Source organism: Sturnus vulgaris, chromosome 4, assembly GCF_052056855.1.
Source record: "Sturnus vulgaris isolate bStuVul1 chromosome 4, bStuVul1.hap1, whole genome shotgun sequence".
Taxonomy (NCBI): domain Eukaryota; kingdom Metazoa; phylum Chordata; class Aves; order Passeriformes; family Sturnidae; genus Sturnus; species Sturnus vulgaris.
In genome coordinates, this window is record NC_142246.1 from 9169652 (window position 1) to 9188393 (window position 18742).

General features: G+C 37.2%; 1 protein-coding gene across 5 annotated transcripts in view; it reads left to right on the top strand.

Moving 5' to 3' along the window:
• Positions 1-562: 562 nt before the first annotated feature.
• The window catches only part of RGS12 (regulator of G protein signaling 12), a 78177-nt gene continuing 59997 nt past the window's right edge, over positions 563-18742 (top strand). For 2 of the 5 annotated variants that reach the window (XM_014895284.2, XM_014895281.2), the window contains exons 1-2: positions 589-2460; positions 16196-16315. In XM_014895284.2, the coding sequence (XP_014750770.2) occupies positions 604-2460; positions 16196-16315 (1977 nt within the window). In that variant the 5' untranslated portion in view covers positions 589-603. Of the gene's footprint in view, positions 2461-16195; positions 16316-18742 lie in introns of all 5 variants that reach the window. The other 3 variants (XM_088163064.1, XM_088163066.1, XM_088163065.1) reach the window with 3 other exon arrangements.

Below are 18742 nucleotides of genomic sequence, written 5' to 3' on the forward strand. Positions count from 1 at the left end.
AAGGGTACCTGTTTCTGGACATTGAATGTAAAGGGGTGAGGTGTAGATGAGCATGAGCTCTCATTTTTATTTTTCTGGGAAAGGATGTATGAGCTTAAATAAAGATTTTCTCTCTGCTGCAAAATGCAGTGGTAGTACAATGGTGCAGAAAGCCAGAAGGTAACTGAATAGTAGGCAGTGTGGGGGAGTTGGGGAAGACATAACATGCTTAGTATAAAAAACACTGGCTGTACATCAAAAGACTTGGATCCTGTTCTTTGCCCTGTTTTGGACAGCCACTTTATTTCCATTTGCAAATAGTTGCATTTGCAACTCCTTTCTCATCACTAAAATCAACACTGTGGTACCTGTTATTTTCAAACCGTCTTGAGTGTTTTGTTAATTCTCTGGCAATAGTTTTAGGTGGAGTTCACTAGCAATTTTTCTGAACAGTAAAGGGAAAAGTGAGTACTTAAAACACCAGAAATATGGTGAGAATTAAAATGTCTTTTTTTTTTCTTTCTTTAGGTCTTCATCAGATGGAGTGATGAAGTGATACTTTTGAAACATGAAAAAGAATTGGACTAAATAAAAGTTTTCCTATTTAAGGAAAAAAATTCCAAAATGTACAGACCAGGAGAAACAGTCAAACGTCGACTCAACATGCACGCTCCTCCGCGGATCAGGAGCGTGGAAGTTGCCCGAGGAAGAGCAGGTTATGGGTTTACCCTTTCTGGACAAGCTCCTTGTGTGCTCAGTTGTGTGATGAAAGGAAGCCCTGCAGATTATGTTGGGCTTAAAGCAGGAGATCAGATATTTGCAGTTAATGAAATCAATGTGAAAAAAGCTTCTCATGAAGATGTAGTGAAACTTATAGGGAAATGTTCTGGAGTCCTGCACATGGTCATTGCTGAAGGGATCAGTCACATGGATTCATGTTCAAGTGATGAAGAAGTTGGTTTTTATGATGGGAAAGGGTGGCTGAAACCCAAACCTGACTCTAAAGCACTGGGTATAAACAGAGCAGAGAAAGTTGTTGAAGAAATGCAGTCTGGTGGCATTTTCAACATGATCTTTGAGAATCCTGCTCTTTGTGCTGGTAACTCAGATAATTCTGCACCAAAACAAAGATCATTTTCAGTTTCTGCTGCTACGAAATTTGAAACTGGCAATGAAAATGTAAGCAATCCAAACCTACTGTCAAAGGAAGAAATAGCCAAAGTTCTGAATGATGATTCAGTTTTTAGAATTGGACTGGAAGGTGCAGAAGACTTTGGATTAGATGCAAGCATTTTGAATGTTGCCATGATTGTAGGTTATTTAGGCTCCATTGAACTGCCTTCAACAACTGCAAATCTGGAAACTGAGAGTTTGCAGGCCATTCGTGGGTGTATGAGACGTCTGCGGGCAGAGCAAAAAATCCATTCCCTGGTGATGATGAAGATAATGCATGACTGTATTCAGCTCTGCAGTGACAAATCAGGTGTTGTGGCAGAATATCCTGCAGAGAAACTGGCATTCAGTGCTGTTTGCCCGGATGATAGAAGATTCTTTGGACTAGTTACAATGCAGACAAATGATGATGCAAGCTTGGCTCAGGAAGATGAAGGGGTCCTGAGGACATCTTGCCATGTTTTTATGGTGGATCCTGAATTATTTCATCATAAAATTCACCAGGGTATAGCAAGACGTTTTGGACTGGAATGTACAGCAGATCCAGATACAAATGGCTGTCTGGAGTTTCCAACATCATCTCTACCTGTGCTGCAGTTTATTTCTGTCCTGTATAGGGATATGGGGGAACTGATCGAGGGAATGCGTGCGAGGGCTTTCCTTGATGGTGATGCAGATGCTCATCAGAACAATAGTACAAGCAGTAACAGTGACAGTGGAATTGGAAATTTCAACCAAGAAGAAAAGAATAATAGAGTTCTGGTGGTTGATTTAGGGACCAATCCAAGTAAACACATTCCTAGCAGCATTTGGGAAAATCCAGTAGGAAGGGGACAAAATCAGCCTGCTTCCCATTGGAATGGCTTCTGTCATGAGCAAGAGGGAAACATGCCTTTAGAAGTAATTCAGAATGATAAGTCCCAAAATGTTAGCAAACACTTGAGCCCTTCTGCTCGCATTGAAGTTCCTTTGGTTTCCTCCCGAAATTCAGTGCCCCCATCCAAGAAGAACGCTGCAGGCACGGGCAATCAGAGGTGGCTGCCTGTGCATGTTTTACAGGAGTGGCAGCATGGGAATGCCAGTGACCAGGAGTCCTACACGGACTCCACAGATGGCTGGTCGAGTGTGAACTGTGGCACCCTTCCCCCTCCAATGAGTAAGATTCCAGCTGACAGATACAGAGTGGATGGCAGCTTTGGTCAGCCACAGCTCAAATCCCACAAAAGTGAATGGTCCAAGAAAATGTTCTGCATTCAGAACAAATTTGGCCCTCCGCACAGTATCAGGAAATCTAAAGAAGATAAAAAGGTAAGATTATGCTGGTGTTGGTCCTTAACCATATAAGAAAACCCCACACCCAAACCCATCTGCCAATGGTACTTTTACTCAATAATGCTTGCATATAAAAATTTAAACGTGTATTATATAATTTATAAAATTGCAGATGAAGAAAATAATACATTTCTCATCTGCAGAGGCGTTGCGTATTTCTCTTTAATCAAGAGCAGCTCTGGAATTGTACTTCTGCTGGAAGTGTTGTCTGTTAGGGCTTTCTCACTTTTCTTCTTCTCTCTTCATTGTTTCCAAATGTCTCAGTGGCACTGAAATGAAAAGGAGGCATGACATTTTAGCAACTTCAGTTTCTTCTGACCTTTGGCTGCAAAAGAATGGAAACAGCCTGCATCTTTAGTCTGGATCCTTTTTGTAGAAGGCTTGCAAATGTTGTTTTAGTGGCATCTATTTTTATAGAGACAGTCTAATCATTAGTCAAAAACCTGGATTATACACTTTTAACTGAAAAAGACTGTTATATTACAAACTTCACTCCAGCAAAACTCTCAATGCAAGTAGCATTAAAAACTGATATAAAAAACTAGGAGTCGTAGGTCACAAATCTAACATTCTGCCAGCAAGCCTGCAATTCAAATTTTATTCCAAATTACTGTTTTTTCTTGTTTTGTCTACTATTAGACAAAACAAGGAGACTGAAAAAACAAAAAAAGGTGTGGGAAGAGTATTCAGCATGATATTACATAGCCTTTGTGACACACACATTTTGCTGTTGAGGGAACTAATCTCAGGGGAGTCTGTTGTTGGTAACTGGAATTCAAGTAAAGTGGAGGCTATTGTTCTGATACTGAAAGGATCAGTAGCAGTTTTTTTGTATCTGAAATGATTGCCGACTCCAGGGAAAAGCTGAATCTTATACTCCAAATTAGTCTTTGAGAAGCTTTGTCATTCCATGCTTATATTGGTGTTCACCTTAACAATACACCAGTGTATAACTATTATATATACTAGTTTGTTTTTGGTTTTTTCTTCAGCACAAAAAAAGCATACAAAACACTGTATGTGGAAGTTTTGTGTATTACTTATATGATTGTTTCAGATGTCCATCATGCTATCCAAATCTGTTTTGAAAAAATGTGGTTTTTTTCTCACCTGATTAAAAATATACAACTGTTGATCAAGTGGAGAATAGTAGAGGTTCATTAGTTATTTCATACTGTTAGAAACAAAACCTTTTTGGGGATTAGATTGCAGAATTTCAGAACATTTTGGGTTTGGTATGGAAAGAGAAATTAATTTTTATTTATTTTCTTGCACTGTAAAGCAAACAACTTTTGTGTAGGTTCTATTGTATGCTTTTTGTGCTGAAAATAAAAAGAAATAAACTAGTATGTATAATAGTTATACACTAGTGTATTGCTAAAGTGAACACTGCTACAGGCAGCAATGTTTTCCAGACTCACAATAAAATTAAATTTCAAATGTTCTTAAATACAAAGTGATTCACACTTTCAAAAGGCAAACAGAAACACTAAATTTGCAAACATTGCCCACCAAAACACTTAAGACTCTCAGTTCTGTCTGCTGCTGTGAAGTCTGTGTGCTTCATGATCTCTTTGCTGATGGAGCAAGGAGAAGGCAGCACCTGGTGCAGGTGCAGGGTGGATGTTGGTCCCAAGTGCTGCTCTGGATGCTGCTGAAATTCCTTTGGGATCTCTGTAATAAGCTTGTGTCTGCAGTGTTGTCCATGATAGTAATATGGATTAGATATTTTTCAGAAACACTTAATGGAAGTTAAAATGATACTAATTAAAATCGTGTAGAAAATTTTACACTTTGAGATGAAAGATCTATATATATGTAAAGAGTAATAATATCTCACCTACTGTATCATTCAGATCAGCATAAACCAACACAAAGTATCTCAATCCTCCCTTTTAAGTCTATCTGATCATAGGCATTCTATTCTTTGATTAATGACAAATTTGTTTACAAGACACATTTAAAATGTTCCTACATGGCTTTAGCATTTAATCTCTTCATTAAGGCTACAGACCCTCTTTTGCATTTTAATTTATTTTTTCAGTATTATTGAAGGCTGTTGAAACTGATGTGAGAAGCTCATAAAGATTATTTGGAGTAATTCATAGAGATGAAGTTGTACAATGTTCTCATCTTAAATCTTTCATGAAAATAATCAGGGGATGTCATTACTGGTGATCATACCTCTACTTCAGGTGCTGCAGTGCATCTTGCATCTTAGAGCCCTAGTTCATTGTCATAAGAGAGAAATTCAGACTTACTACTTTGTGTGAAGGACAAGGTAAAACTGCCCATTCCAAACTATTATTCAGGTGGGTTAGGTCCTGTGTTCTAGAAAATTACATGTTCTCAGCTTCTTGTGACCGTTTTAAGTGGTAAGGACATTTTTACACAGCTTGCTCAGACTCATTCCAGTCACTGAATAAATTGGCCACATAGGATTACATTTGTGTTTTTACAACCTGGTGGCTGAGTCTAAGTCTTCATTTGAGAGAACAGTACTTAAATTGCTTTTAATTGTCTCTAACATCACTACTGAAGGTAAAATAGCCTATGAGTGGGAATGTAGAAGCCACTAGAGGGAGAAAAGGTTACCAAAGCTAGAGGTTCTTGTGATGGACTCTGTACTTCCACATTAAACACTGCCTTCCTTGGAATTTTCATTACACGAGTTGCTGGATGCAATTCTGCTCTAGCAGAGCTGCTGTGCAGATAAACAGTGATGATCACAGCATGTAATTCCGAAAAATATGCTGTACTGTACAATGCTAGTGGGGGGTAAGATGGGCATAAACTACTTCCAGATTTTATAGCTGCACTTACAAAATATTTGTGAGTTGTACAGCACGCAAGAGCAGATGTGAGAAAGTGTTACTGAACATATCTATTTAAAATTGCATTTTCAGAACTGAGCCTGGGATGTGCTTCTTGTGAGTAGGAATATATATGGCGTTTCAGACCTCAGGTTACAAGCAAGTAAACACATTTTTTGAGCTTTGTTTTCCCTTTAGTGATGATGTTTTCAGCTCACCGACTAGAATTGTGATTAATTTTGTGATAATTGGCAAACCCACTTTTAAAATATTAATTTTCTTTATGCTGCTATTAGGCATTTTAAAATTCAATATAAGCGTGAATTGTAGAAAATAGTTAAAAATGCCTAATTTTATTGTTAGTGGATAGCATGAGGTTTCTTGTTTTCTTTAAAATGTAATTGTGAATTATCCCCAAATTACTGAACACATACTTTCACAATTGCTGTATATTTTATTTCTTCTAAAACGTTTTAAAAAGGTTTCTGTACATGGCAAGAGGAGAACTAAATCAGGGAGATTTTGGTTCTAGTCCACCTCTTTTGACTGAGACATACTAGAAGATATCTCTGGCCACACACACCTCTCATTTTGTTCCTGTATTGAACTTCATGTTTCTAGTGTTTCATAAAAGTGTCACATGAACAGATTTCCATTGAAGCATCTAATGAGAATTTTTTGGTAGTATCCATGTCTTCTGTAGGTCTTAGATGAAAACAAGCAAAGGGAGAGGCCTGATGATGTCACTGAAATTTACTGGGAAGGCAAGGTGCCTTTCAATCTGAGAACAGCTAAGGAAGATTTCTGGTGACAAGAAGCTCCTAAATTGCTCAGAGATTGATGCTGGGTAGGGATGTGTGTTCTCATGAGGTCTGTGAGACCAACGTGAGGAGCCTGGTTGTGGTTTCAGTGGGAATGGAATAATTCCTGCTTTTTTGTTTGTAATCCCAGGTGCACTGTCCTGCCTTTGCTGTTGCATTGCTCTTTCCACCTTCTTCAGCATCTCACTAAGTTCCAGTCACTCACCTTCTTGCTCTTGTGCGTGATTTTTGGGTGACGCAAATGAAAAGCACCATAAGCAATATGAAAACATCAGGGGACGTTAGAATTGGCAAGGGACTTAAGAAATTGCTGAACAGGGAAGCATTCCTTTCCCTCTAGACTAAATTAATATAAATACATTTGATTTTGTTCAACCCTCACTCTCTGTTTTCAGGCTAGTGCCTGGCCAAAAACATGTCCACCCATTACTGTTTTAAATTAAGTTTTACTGGGAAAATACTCCCTTTTCCACTGGAAAGCTTCACAACAGTCAGTTTAGTCTTTGAATTCTCTCTCCATAAGGACAGAATCCTTAGGCATTGACCTCTCACCATTCTCTTTTTAGAAAAAGAAAGTCTGCTTTAATAGTGTGGCAGTGAGTATAACATTGAAGATCAAAAGAGGTTTTACAACCTGAGCCTGATATCTAGCACTTGGGTCCTAGGTTTATTCCATATATTATATGACAAACCTATTGAAACGTAATTTAAAAGCTTTTTAAAATTTTTGATATTGGCTTTTAGAAATCCTTTACTATTTCACACTTATTATACTTCTGTCTTGATCACATTATTGTTTGTGCTGATGAAAAGTGTGAATTTGTAGTTGGCTCCTCTTTGTAGATCTTAGAGGAAGACAAAATAGAAAATCTTATTTTATGAGACTCACTTGACAATAGTATTGCAAAGATGTATTTTTTAAACAATAAAATATATCAACTGCATGGTAACCTTCATAATTTAAGCTCCTGAAAATATTGTAAAAATATAGAAGACAGAATATAGGTAAGCAGTACTACGGGTTCACTAAGGCATCTTCCCTTGCTAATCTACTTCGTGGGCAACTATTATTGTTCCTGTGTTTTGATCAGAAGTTTAATGTTACTACTTCAGAATTGTCTTTGTTTCCAAAGCAAGTGTTACTGAAAAAGATATGCTGTCCAAGTTAAATGTTCTTTTTTTTTTTTTTTCTTTTTTCCCCCTGTAATTTGCTTCAGATCCAAGAATTGCAGTTTTTTACGGTTGGTAACTGGATGGTGAACTAACTGCAAAGCAGATATTTTAGATGCAGAGACAATGTTGGCACAGCTTTGTGGTTCCCATATTTATTTTTTTTGTTGTATAATTACATGTTTTTTTTCCCTTTCCTTTAGAATTCTGTTTGCTCACTCGCTTAAATTGTTCCACCACAGCTGTTTTTGAAGCAGAATTAATGGCAGCTGGATTGCTATTCTTATGCAGTACAATCTAATGTTAACTTTCGAATTTATAGGCTTTGATCTGATTTGAGATCTACCTATATATACCTTAAAGAGAACTCAAGAAAAATCCAAAACACCAAGCTAGATCTGAGAATGTGTTAATGTGAATTAGTTTGCAAAGAGGCATCTATAGGAAATAGGTCCTCTGATTTTTGCTTGTACTGTGCAGCCTTTTCATATGGACTGTAATCTTCTAAAATTATTTTTTAAATGATTTTAGGATCTTCAAAGTGTATGAAAAGCCCAAATAATGCTGGCTGTGTTTCTTTGAAAAAGAAATTAGATAAGATCTGGACAGTAAATGTCTGTAGGTGGATACTGACTTTTGTGAAATGACCTCATTTCAAATTTGTGTACCAGAAAGAAAATGGCTTGGAAAAATGTTTAGCACAGAATGAATTGAAATAATTAAAAAATGGCTTAATATTTATGTTTTAAACATAAAAGCTTTGAGATGGGAGATGATAAAGTTATTGTCTGTACTAAGAAAGATCTGAATTCCTTGAAGTTAAGATTTAGAAGAGAAAAGGAGTTGTAAAATACCAGTTTATCACTGGACAAGAAATAGGGCCGTATGGAATAAAGATCTTTAATTAACAAAAATAAATATAGAATTTCTAAAACGTATGTGAACTTGTACTTCTGGCATTCCTGATATCACTTGACTTATATATTCTGCAGTTTAATAGTGTGGAAAGAAAACACCGTCTCATTGTATTTTCTGTATAGTTTCATTTCATGCCTGCTAATATTTGTCCTGAGAAATACTAACAATCTTTCTCTCTACTTTAGTGATATTATTTTTGTTTTAAACCTCAATCACCAATCATTTACTTTCCAATCAGAAGTCAGCTTGGTCTTATCCTGTCCAAAAGTTTTTTCATAATTGTAATATAATTGGTTGCTGTCATATTATTTTTGAGATGGGTTACCAGAGTTATAAGCAATTTTAAAAATGTGTGGACAGACAATAGATTCATAAGGTTTCTTTCTTTTTTCTTTTTTTTTTTTTTTTTTTTTTTTCTTTTATGATGATTCCTGGTGAGAGTTTTGATTGTTACTGATTATTTGGCTACACTAAATTAATGTTCCCAGCTAATGCCTACCTAGTGTTCAAGATGATTTGAAAATAGTTATGTCCTTTTTTGTATTTTTCTTCACGTTTTCCCATAGTGTAGTAAGGTCTTTCTGTTGCTCTGCAATTTCCAGCTACCAGGCTTCCAAGTTAATAGAAGATAGTTTTGTCTAGTTATACTAAGAAAATGATCTTACTTTTTTCATGTGCATAAAGAACATCAACATTTGTGATTCTTTTTTTTTTTTGAAAAGTGATTAGGATAGTACTGAAGTGTAGATGGGTCAGTATTTTATGCCTAATATCCTTAGTACAGGAGACAAGCATTAAATTTCATTTACTTGGATGTTCTTGCCGGGACAGTCTCTTTTCTGTATCTTCCTGGAGTCCATATAGATTTTACATGAAATTTTGCAACATTCTTCATTGTATCATGGGCCAAGCTGGCATTTAGAATGCCACTGTAATGGTTAGAAGGGAGTGAAATGTGCCATTATCATCTGATCAGTAAAGAAATATTCTTAAAAGTCATCAAATCTGTTGATCAGCACTGGTGAGTATAGCGTTGGAATTCTTTGTCATGCTGATGTACTCCCAACATAAAAAAAACCCAACAACAACACCAAAAAAAAATTACAGGAATTGCAGTGTAATTAGAGCCTGCAGAAAAGCTGACAGTAAAGTTTGAATGATGATAGACCTTTTTAAATTAATCCTCTGTCATTTAATTGGGTTTTGTGAGGAGCTGTCCCTCCGTGGTGATGACACAAGTGCAGGGCAGCCTGAAGGTTGTCCCTTCATTCTTCTTTTGTCCATTGCAGCAGGAGCCCCCTCTGCCAGCCCAGATCCCTGTGACAGGCCAGGGGACAGGACCACAGCCAGCTCTGCTCCCCCCATATTCCTTTATGTCTTTCAGACTATGAGAAGTCCTCATATCCCAGCATATCCCATATTTCCATCTGTGCTGCTCTCAGGCCCCACAGACCCTCCTTTTACAAGAGCTGTGAGGTTCAGTGCCAGTTTTGGGTGGCAGTGGATGTGATGCTGGCAGGTGGGATGAGGGGCAGAGGGGTCAGGACCTGCTGTGCCCTGCACTGCTCCAGAGGGATGGGCAGTCAGGACAGTGGGAGTGGGCAAGAGAGGAAGACAAAGCCACGCAGTCCAGAGCAGGATTTGAGACTGATACTGATGATAGAATAATATTTGCATCAGCTGTTTTTTTTTCTGTGATCCTTCCACTGTTTCTTTAGATTTTGTGTGCTTTATTGGCATTACTGTGGCATCCTTGTTTCCCATCCCTTTTCAGAAAAGTCTGAATCAGAAGCTTTCTTTCTGAAGTCTTAAATCTGCATTTTTTTTAAAGATGAATTGCCAGTCCAGAGTGACTGTTCTGCTGAGGGACTCAACAGCCAGGATGAAATTGGCCAAATTTCAAATAGCCACAGAAGTAAGTTTCAAATTATATGGTCAGTGTATCTGGCTTCCAAACTATTATGTACTTCACCATACAGAGTCACAGAATCAAACCTAAAAACAGTGGGAGTTTTTAAAAGCTTCAATAGCTGGAAATAGGACAAATTAAAATTTGGTGATTTTATAGCCAGTATGATTAAGTTCTGTGACACATAGAATGTACCAAATTCTGCTGAGTTCCTTAAATTGAGGCGAGCTGTTCTATGTGACCATTCTAGCACCTACGTGGTCCTTTTGTATTCCCTTCAAAGGCCAGCACATAGGATAGTGTTGAATAGTTTCACCTGAACAGGAGGAAAAGCATTTTCTATGAAAATCTCTGCTCGCTGGTACTAATATTTTTGTCTTAGAGCTTCTAGAACTTTGTTCATGACATTTAATTACTTTCTTACGCCTTTTTTTTTTTAAATCAAACATTTAACCTTTTAAAAGTATTTCACTCAAATCTTGTGAAATCTCACAACTTTTATTGTGAAACAATTTTGAAAGCATAGTTCTATAAATGTAGATGATCAGGCTTAGTGTTTTTAGACATTTTTGATTATATTCTTCCCTTCTTATATTTTACCTTTCCTTCTTGCTGCTCTTCCACAGAGCAAGCAAAATCTCTGTCCCATCAGATTTAGTCCCTTTAGTTTCCTCTCAAGATCACAAACTATAATGTGTTTTCCATGAAAAGTTGTAAATTTGCTGGAAGCTGGCCTAAAGCCTCACAGTTTTTCTTTCTCCTTTTCTCCCCTTTCTGGATTCCTGCTGCCAGCTCACTGTACTCATTGTCAGGGATGCCTGAACTCTTAACAAAAGTTTCCCCTTCCTTAATCTCTTTTGCTCCAATACCTGCCTGTTCCTTCCTTGCTAACCCCTTCCTGTACCTTCAGCTTTAGAACTGGTACCAGAGGAGAGGAAAGTTATTAGTAATATCCAGACAATAACTGTAGAGAGGCACAAAGACTGTTTAGCACGAAATGGAAATTTCAGGTTGTTGCATGTGATAATTTGTTACAAAGCTGTAATACTCGATAAGTGCATTATAAAGGAGCAGAGCACAGCTTGTGCCATAGCTGGGAATTCCTTTAAGCTAATTGAAGAGGTATTCTGAAGGTGTTTGGTTTCGTTGTGTTCTGAATAATTGATCAGGTTTCATCAACTTTCTTCTGTGCACTCGGGCTCCAGGTTACAGTCACACACTGGCTGGCAGAGTTTCACCTTGTGTTTCTTTGGCAGTTCCAGCCTAAAAGAATTCCTGTCGTGCTCGGGCTGGAGCTGGCAATGAATATCATGAGTTGTGCTGGCATGACTCCTGTGGATGTGCCTTAGAAACAGGATTATTTCATTGGGTAAACTCTAGTTTACTGTTAGTGGAGATGAGGGCACAGCCTGCTGCAATTTGTGGGCTTGCAGGAGTGGTCAGAGGTACATACAAAACCTTTAAGCTGCCACAGCTGTCGAAAATCTTATATGGAACTGCGGCCTAACTTGTTTATCAGTTAAAAATATTTTTAAGAGCTCATCCTTTTTCGTTCTATCTTTAAATAATTAGAGTGGTGCAAATCATCTTATGTTGGAACCTTTTTGTTCTTTCTGTCCATCTGTTTGCAGTCTAACATGAGTCACATCCTTCTTCACTCCCTCTGCCTTGCTAATACATGGGGTACAACATTTTCCACTTTCTCATTTGTACTTGTACATCGTTCTTGTTCTCAGACAGAAACTGTTCTCACTTGGACACGTTCACAAAATGCTGCTATGTCAGTCCTCCCGTGATGACCTGTTTTCAGTGCTCTCCTTGTCATATTTGCACATGCCATTTCCTGTTAGCCTGAAAAAAAGGGTGATCTAGTAATTTATTAAAAAAAGATAAAGGACATTGACTCCATGAATTATCCTTTTTCTCTTACTATTATACATTAACTGGTGTTTCAATTCATTCTAATTTTTACTTTTTTATAAGAGTAGGAAAAGGAATGGATTTTTTTAGAGTGTCAGTACTTTAATTCCTTTAATCCCTTGTTGTTTTTCCTCTCCATCTGCCAAATCATAACAGGATAAAGGCTTTTAGAGATATGTTCTTTTATGCTTTTGCCATGATAGATAGTAGTAGCAGAGTGGCAAGTATCTGCATGGCAAATAGGAGAGGATGTGTTGCTGTAGCACATGCTTTTTACTGATCAACTTGTTTTCACAAATTTCTGTGCTTTTTGGTTGGCTTCTGGATTCCTAAAATTTCTGAGGTGAAGGCACTTAGTAAAATGTCAGGTGGACTTCAGTTTCTAATTCTGTTCTCTGATAGAATTTCTTAGATTTTCTTGCCTATTTAGATATTTTTAGAGTTTCATAGATTTAGCAACACTGTTTTTGGAAGAGAATCTTTAAGATAGGATAATAAACAGTTCTAGGGCTTATAGGCAGTCTGTACTGAAAAAAAAGCCCCAAACAACAACAACAACAACTACAGCCTAATGTTCAGGCAGCAAAATTTCAGTGTTTTAGCTCAGTAGCTAACAGAGAATGAAACAGGATATTTTTTATAGAGTGGTTGGGTTGGAAGGGACCTTCAGATCATCTCCTTCCAAGCCCTCTGCTATGGGCAGAGACACCTTCCACTGCACCAGGTTTCTCCAACCTGGCCATTTTTATGGTCATGCATATTTTTGGCCCGAAATGTTTGTGGATAATTTAGTGGGTTTTAATATCTATTTAATAGCCTAATAAAGGCTTTTAGAAGTATGGTGATTTCTTTATGTCTAACAGACTGCACAAATGACATTAATATCAGTCATTGCATTAACAATCTCTCTGCTCAAATACTGTGGATTTCTTTAGCCATGCTGATTAGTACATTCTGGTTTCAATGGCTGTTTTCTGTTCGAGTCATAGATGCTTTTATTTCCAGCTCTTCAGAGTTCCATGGAAAACATTTGCCAAAATGCTGCTGTTTGCTTAAGATACGTGATTTTTTCCTTATTTGTGTGCATGTGTGTATGCACAGCCATTTTTAAAATTGATCTGGAGAAGGAGGACTGCTTTCATAGTCTGAATGTCTGGAATAAAGTCAAGAAAAGATGAAAAGGGAGACTTCCCAGGAAATTAAATATTTGTGAATTGCAGTCTTTTTGGGTTTTTTAGTAATGGCCTCCTTAATTTCCTAGATGATTAATTTAATTTACCAGAGCAAGGAAGAGATTTTTTCAGTTGAAAATATTTTCTTAATTGCAATTATCCAGATGGGTTGGGGAAATGGTTAGCTCAGTGCATTTTTATATTTTGTAATCATTGCTTAAGCATTGTTTTATTCCTAGACCCTCTTTTTTCTTAACCTGTTCTTATCTTTACTGTTCCACCCAGGGCTCAATAGTCAGCTTTGCATAACAGTGTCAAAAACCACAAATAAAAACTTTGATTGGATGCTAATTTACTTTCTCTTTTCTAATACCACACAATTTACAAGTGGTTTTTGTCTACTCTCCCTCTCTCTTTGTATGCTTCTGACCACAAATAGGTAAGCAGCATTTATTTCCAAAATGGGGCATCTGGTGATAATTACTCTTATCTAGAATATGCTTCTCAGTGGAATCTAATCAGATTTGTCTTTAGGCAGTTGGTTCCTCTTCCTTCAATTTGTATTGCTACTGTTTCAAAAATTTTTTGAGTGCATGTTCTCTAGGTGCTTGTCTTAATCTCCCAGAATCATATATGGCAGTGTCTACTATTTAAATAAATACTGGACAATTTATATTCTTTTTTTGGGATGAAATAGAATGAAAAATGAAAATGTATTTGTTATTCTGAATAGATATGTCTGCTACTGATAGTTTTTTCCTTTTTTTTTTCTTTTGCCCTTTTATTTTCAATGAAAGATGAAGTTCTCTCAGGCATACATCTACTTTTAAGAAGCACATCAAAGACCATTAAGCATCCATACTGTGTAACTGTTTCATTAGTTTCAAAGTACAAATTGTACTCACACTAATGATGCCATTAATTTGCTGAGTTGTCTGTAGTCTGAGAGTTTTATCACTAATTCTAGGATTAAAAATGAAAAAAAAATTAAAAATCACAGAACTAGTGTGGTCATACTTGACTAGTGGTGAAATCAAGTAGATGTACATGTATATTCATGTTGTTCTAACAGAAACATCCATACAGGAGGAGCCTTGTTAATGTTTTGATCAGCTGTGCAGAAACACTAATGGACACTGCTGAATTTAGTCAGGGGTTGAGGTGAAGTTCACTGGGTGGCACAGATTACTGCATCAGGTGTAAGCTTTCCATTCACACAGGAAAGGCTCTAAGGGATGAACCACCTCAGCAGTACCTGCTTGGATGAACAGGTGATTTTAAAAGTTGCTCAAAAAGACAGGAACTGTCCTCATTCCACTGGATGTTGCTTGTCAACATTTACGGAGTGCAATTTTCCTCTCATTTATGTAATCACTTAGCAAAAGCCATCTTAGCTTGTTTATACTGCACTCTTAAATGCTCTCTTAAAACCTTGGAAGCTAATATCCTGTCACTAGATTTTCAGGTTGCTTTGGCAGAACCTGCTGAAGTTTCAGCCAATTAAAAAAAACAACCAAAAACCAACCCTAAACCAAACCCTTAGTAAATTGAAAATTGAGAGGGTAAGAGATCTAATAGAAAAATGGATCACTTTTAATACTGAATGAAGTTGAACTCTCAAGCCTGTTGGGGGGATGAACCCTGCTGCACACTTTGGATCCAGATTCCTTGACGTTTTTTGTCTGGACAATTCTTTGAGCTTGTGAACAGAATCCAGTGAGAGCCCTGGTGATGGCAGAGCCCAGTTGCTGTAGAACAGTGTTCTCGCCATGGGAATTAGCAAACAGGCAGACATCTCCAGGCTGTACAATACTCTGGCTGCTCTTCCCTGCTGTGTATGAATGGTTGTTGGTATGAGGATGCAAAATTTGTGGTTGTTCTTTTGATTAACGTGACCTGTATAGATTTTCCAATGAGTGATCAAAGGGAGACTAAAATATTTCAGAAATCAGAGCACAGAAACTTGCCCAAAGGAAGAAATGAACATAAATAGAAAATTTAATAAACATTACAAATCTGCCAAATCAGCAATTGTAAAAGTACTAATAAATATGTTTTTAAGCTTGCTATAATGAAGAAAGATGCTGACATGAAACAGAGGGGAATTTGCTCTGATTTAAAGTCTTTTATTTTCTAAAGCAAAAAAGCATCAGTAGATAGGGAGGAATTTTCCCCATATTGAATGTTACATTGAAAGGAATCCAAAATTTCAGGCACATAATCACAAGGTTTTGTAATGCAGTGAGTTTATGTACATCTGCTTAGCACCAGCCACCGACTGCGAGCCTAATTTTAGGTTGAAGCTTACACTTTGCCATTTGGAATAAACTTGATATGTACATGCTGAGTAGCTTAACTGACATCTGGTGACTTTTTAGGGAGAAAGAGTATGATTATGGGGACAAGAGAAAACCATTAGATTTAATTACTGCAGCACCAATTCTAGTAATGGAACATCCAAGTGAGGGAGTTGCTGTTCTCAGAACAAAAGTTCCTGCAATTTTGTACTGTGTGATTTAAAAAGTTGGACTTTGCAGCAGCAAGGCTTTAAAAAAAACAGTAGTGAAAGTAAGATTTTTAAAATGTGGAGAAATGTTCCAAGAGAAGCTGCGTGAGATGATTTCTGGGATGGTAATTTCCTATAGAAAACGCAAATATTTTGTAGTTAAAAAGATTCCAGTTAAGACAGGAAAGGGCCAGGATCGTCTTGCTTTTATTACTGGCATGTATCATGTACATTTTAGCAACCTAATTGATGATTCATATTAGCACAGTAAATTAATGCTGAATATTTAAGATATTTGACTTAATACTGGAAAAGTCAACTTTAATGAGTTTTACTATGTGATTTTACAGGGGCATGGCAAATGACCAACTTGTTTTGAAATTATGGTCCTGTTACATTTTCTTAAAATTCAGATCTCACTACAATCAGCAATGTACTAAAATTAAAGAAGTAAATTAATATATATTTTCTGTTTTGTTTAGGGTGCAAAATTTGGACATTCAATGGGATTAAATCAGGCTCCTCCTCCACGTTCTTCTGCTCGAAGATCCTTTGGGAGATCAAAGCGATTTAGTATTACTCGCTCTCTGGATGACCTTGAGGTAATTAACTTTCACTTAAGATTGAGAAGTGAGCCTTAGAGAACTTACAGTAGATAATTGCTGAAGGAAAGTCAGTAATGTATTAGTGTGATAAAGTTACTTACTATCATATGACATTTTTGTGAGGGGAATACAGATTTCAGGTATCAAATTGTGTTTTTCAATATTCCTTTCATAGGTCACATTGGTGCCAGCAGTGGGGAATTCCGACTTTATTTTCCCTACCACAGTTGGTTCTGTGTAAATCCAAACAATATACTTTTGCTGATCAAAATGTTTATAATGTCTCAGAAAATAATATATTATGGTCTATATAAAAATCAAATGTTTATCATATTCTGGCTTTTGTTCAGCTGATGAATTTCGACAGCAGTTGAGAAAAGGGAATTCCTGATCAACTTAGTGATTTTGGGTGCTTTTAAGTGTAATATTGCATTATTTTACATCTGGTGTAACATCAGCTGATGTCTGGCTCTCAAAGCCGTATTAGCTCTGGAGAAAACAAGGAATGAAAAGCCATCCTCCTGATCTGCTGTAGGAACCACCTGTAGGAATTCGTTATATCTTTGCTCCTAGTGTGGCTCCTCAGGAAAACCTGACCTGCAGTGATGTGAAGGTGAATGGAGAGGTTCTTCCCTTAGCCCTTTACCATGCTCATTTGGAGGAAGGCTGGTGACTGGGGAGAAACAAAAATCTGTGCAGAGCTCTTGGCACAAGAGTCATGGAATATATATTACACCACTCTTGAGCACGGGAGGGAATGTGGCACACTGAGCCCTCTAAATAGGAAGGAGGTGTTTAAAAAGCATTTGAGATGGGAGGAGGAAAGAAGGAGACACTGAGTTTTCTGCTGTGGGAAAATGTAGGACGAATCAGTGCAGTGGATTTTTGGGAGCAGAATATATGGAGGAGCTTATGGCATGCTTAGGGAATGCAGGTAGGAACTGTAATTACTTATTTCTCAGATGTTTTTCTATTTTTCTGCTATTTTGTAGTGGTCTATTTTTATGTTCTCTGAAGCTTCTAAATGTATTGCTTCTTTTTTTCTAGTTATGGAAAATACTTAATTTCTTTTACAACTCATAACTTTAATATAATAATTGCATAACTTAAACACAGCAAGAAGTTCTGGATAAAGGGGTTTGGGAACCATCTAGCTACATCTTTCTTAATCAGAAAATGGTGATTCTTCTAAACTGAAAAAGTTTGCTGTTATATATATCCAGTTTTGACAGAGTTTCTGGTTGCAGTAAGAGCGATTTCTCTCAGAATACCAAAGAGTCTAGTGCTAGTAATTCACATGCAACAGGAAAAGCATGGTTCTTTCCAGAGTCTTCCAAACTGAAATTTCATGCAGATTTTTTGCATATCTCGTGTTTTGTGTGTTTTAAACATGAAAAATAAAATTTAATTTCTGTTGTTGGAGCTGTTTCACATTGCGTAAATATTCATTTAAATAGACACTTGTGACTTTCCATTAATTTCGGAAAGATATTATAGTTACTGGCCTAAAAAGTCCTTTTCTCCTCTCATTATGTCCTAGTTGGCATTTGTTAGTGTATGTGAACAGAGTAGCACCAACAGCAGGGATCAAGAGCTGATCTGTGTCCCAACATTCTCATTGCTGCTGCAGTTACTTTGGAAGGGGAAAGTTTCATTCCAGGTCACAATATGAACTGGACAAAGGGATGGTCTGTATTCAAATCTGCACTTGGATGAGTGCCCTTACTACATGTAGCTATGTGGGTGTGGACTGTTCTCTGTCCAAATACTTCTTTTCACTTTGAAATCTCTTTTTTGCTCTGTATGCTGTAAGAGAATTGTATCTTAGATATCCCAGCCACCAGGAGAAACAGCAATCCAGAAGAGAATTCCAAAAGCTTTGTATGTCAAAATAAAATAGTGTTGGGGTGTTTTAATTTTTGTTCAGACTTCAACACTGCTGCTTCAGCACTTGTCCCAAGCGCTCTTACACTGTGTAGTAGAACACAATGTTGTTAGTACATGTTTAGTTTATTTCAGGCGTCTATTTAGGGTTGGTGGAAGAGGAAATAACAATAGCAGGAAATTCTTAGAGACTCCACCTTTGGAATAATGACCATGAACGTATTGTATAGGCTACTTGCTTGCTTTTGTGTTCTTTTCAGTTATCTTAGCAGAAGGAGTAAGGTAATAATCCAAACATGAAATTTGGAAGTTAATATGCTTCTCTGAGCTTGTGGGTTTGATTCCTGCTGGCATCCAAATTAATCTTCTAAATTGAGCACTGTGAGTAAGTTCCATGGAGTTGCATTTATGGGTGTTTGCTGAATACTGCTCATTGCTTACAGGTCTAAAAAGGTTGTATTTGGATTTTTTGTTGAAGTATGAGCAGTGTGAAACACCAGCTGTCAGTGTTGCTGACTGCTGCCATAAGGTGGCGTGATT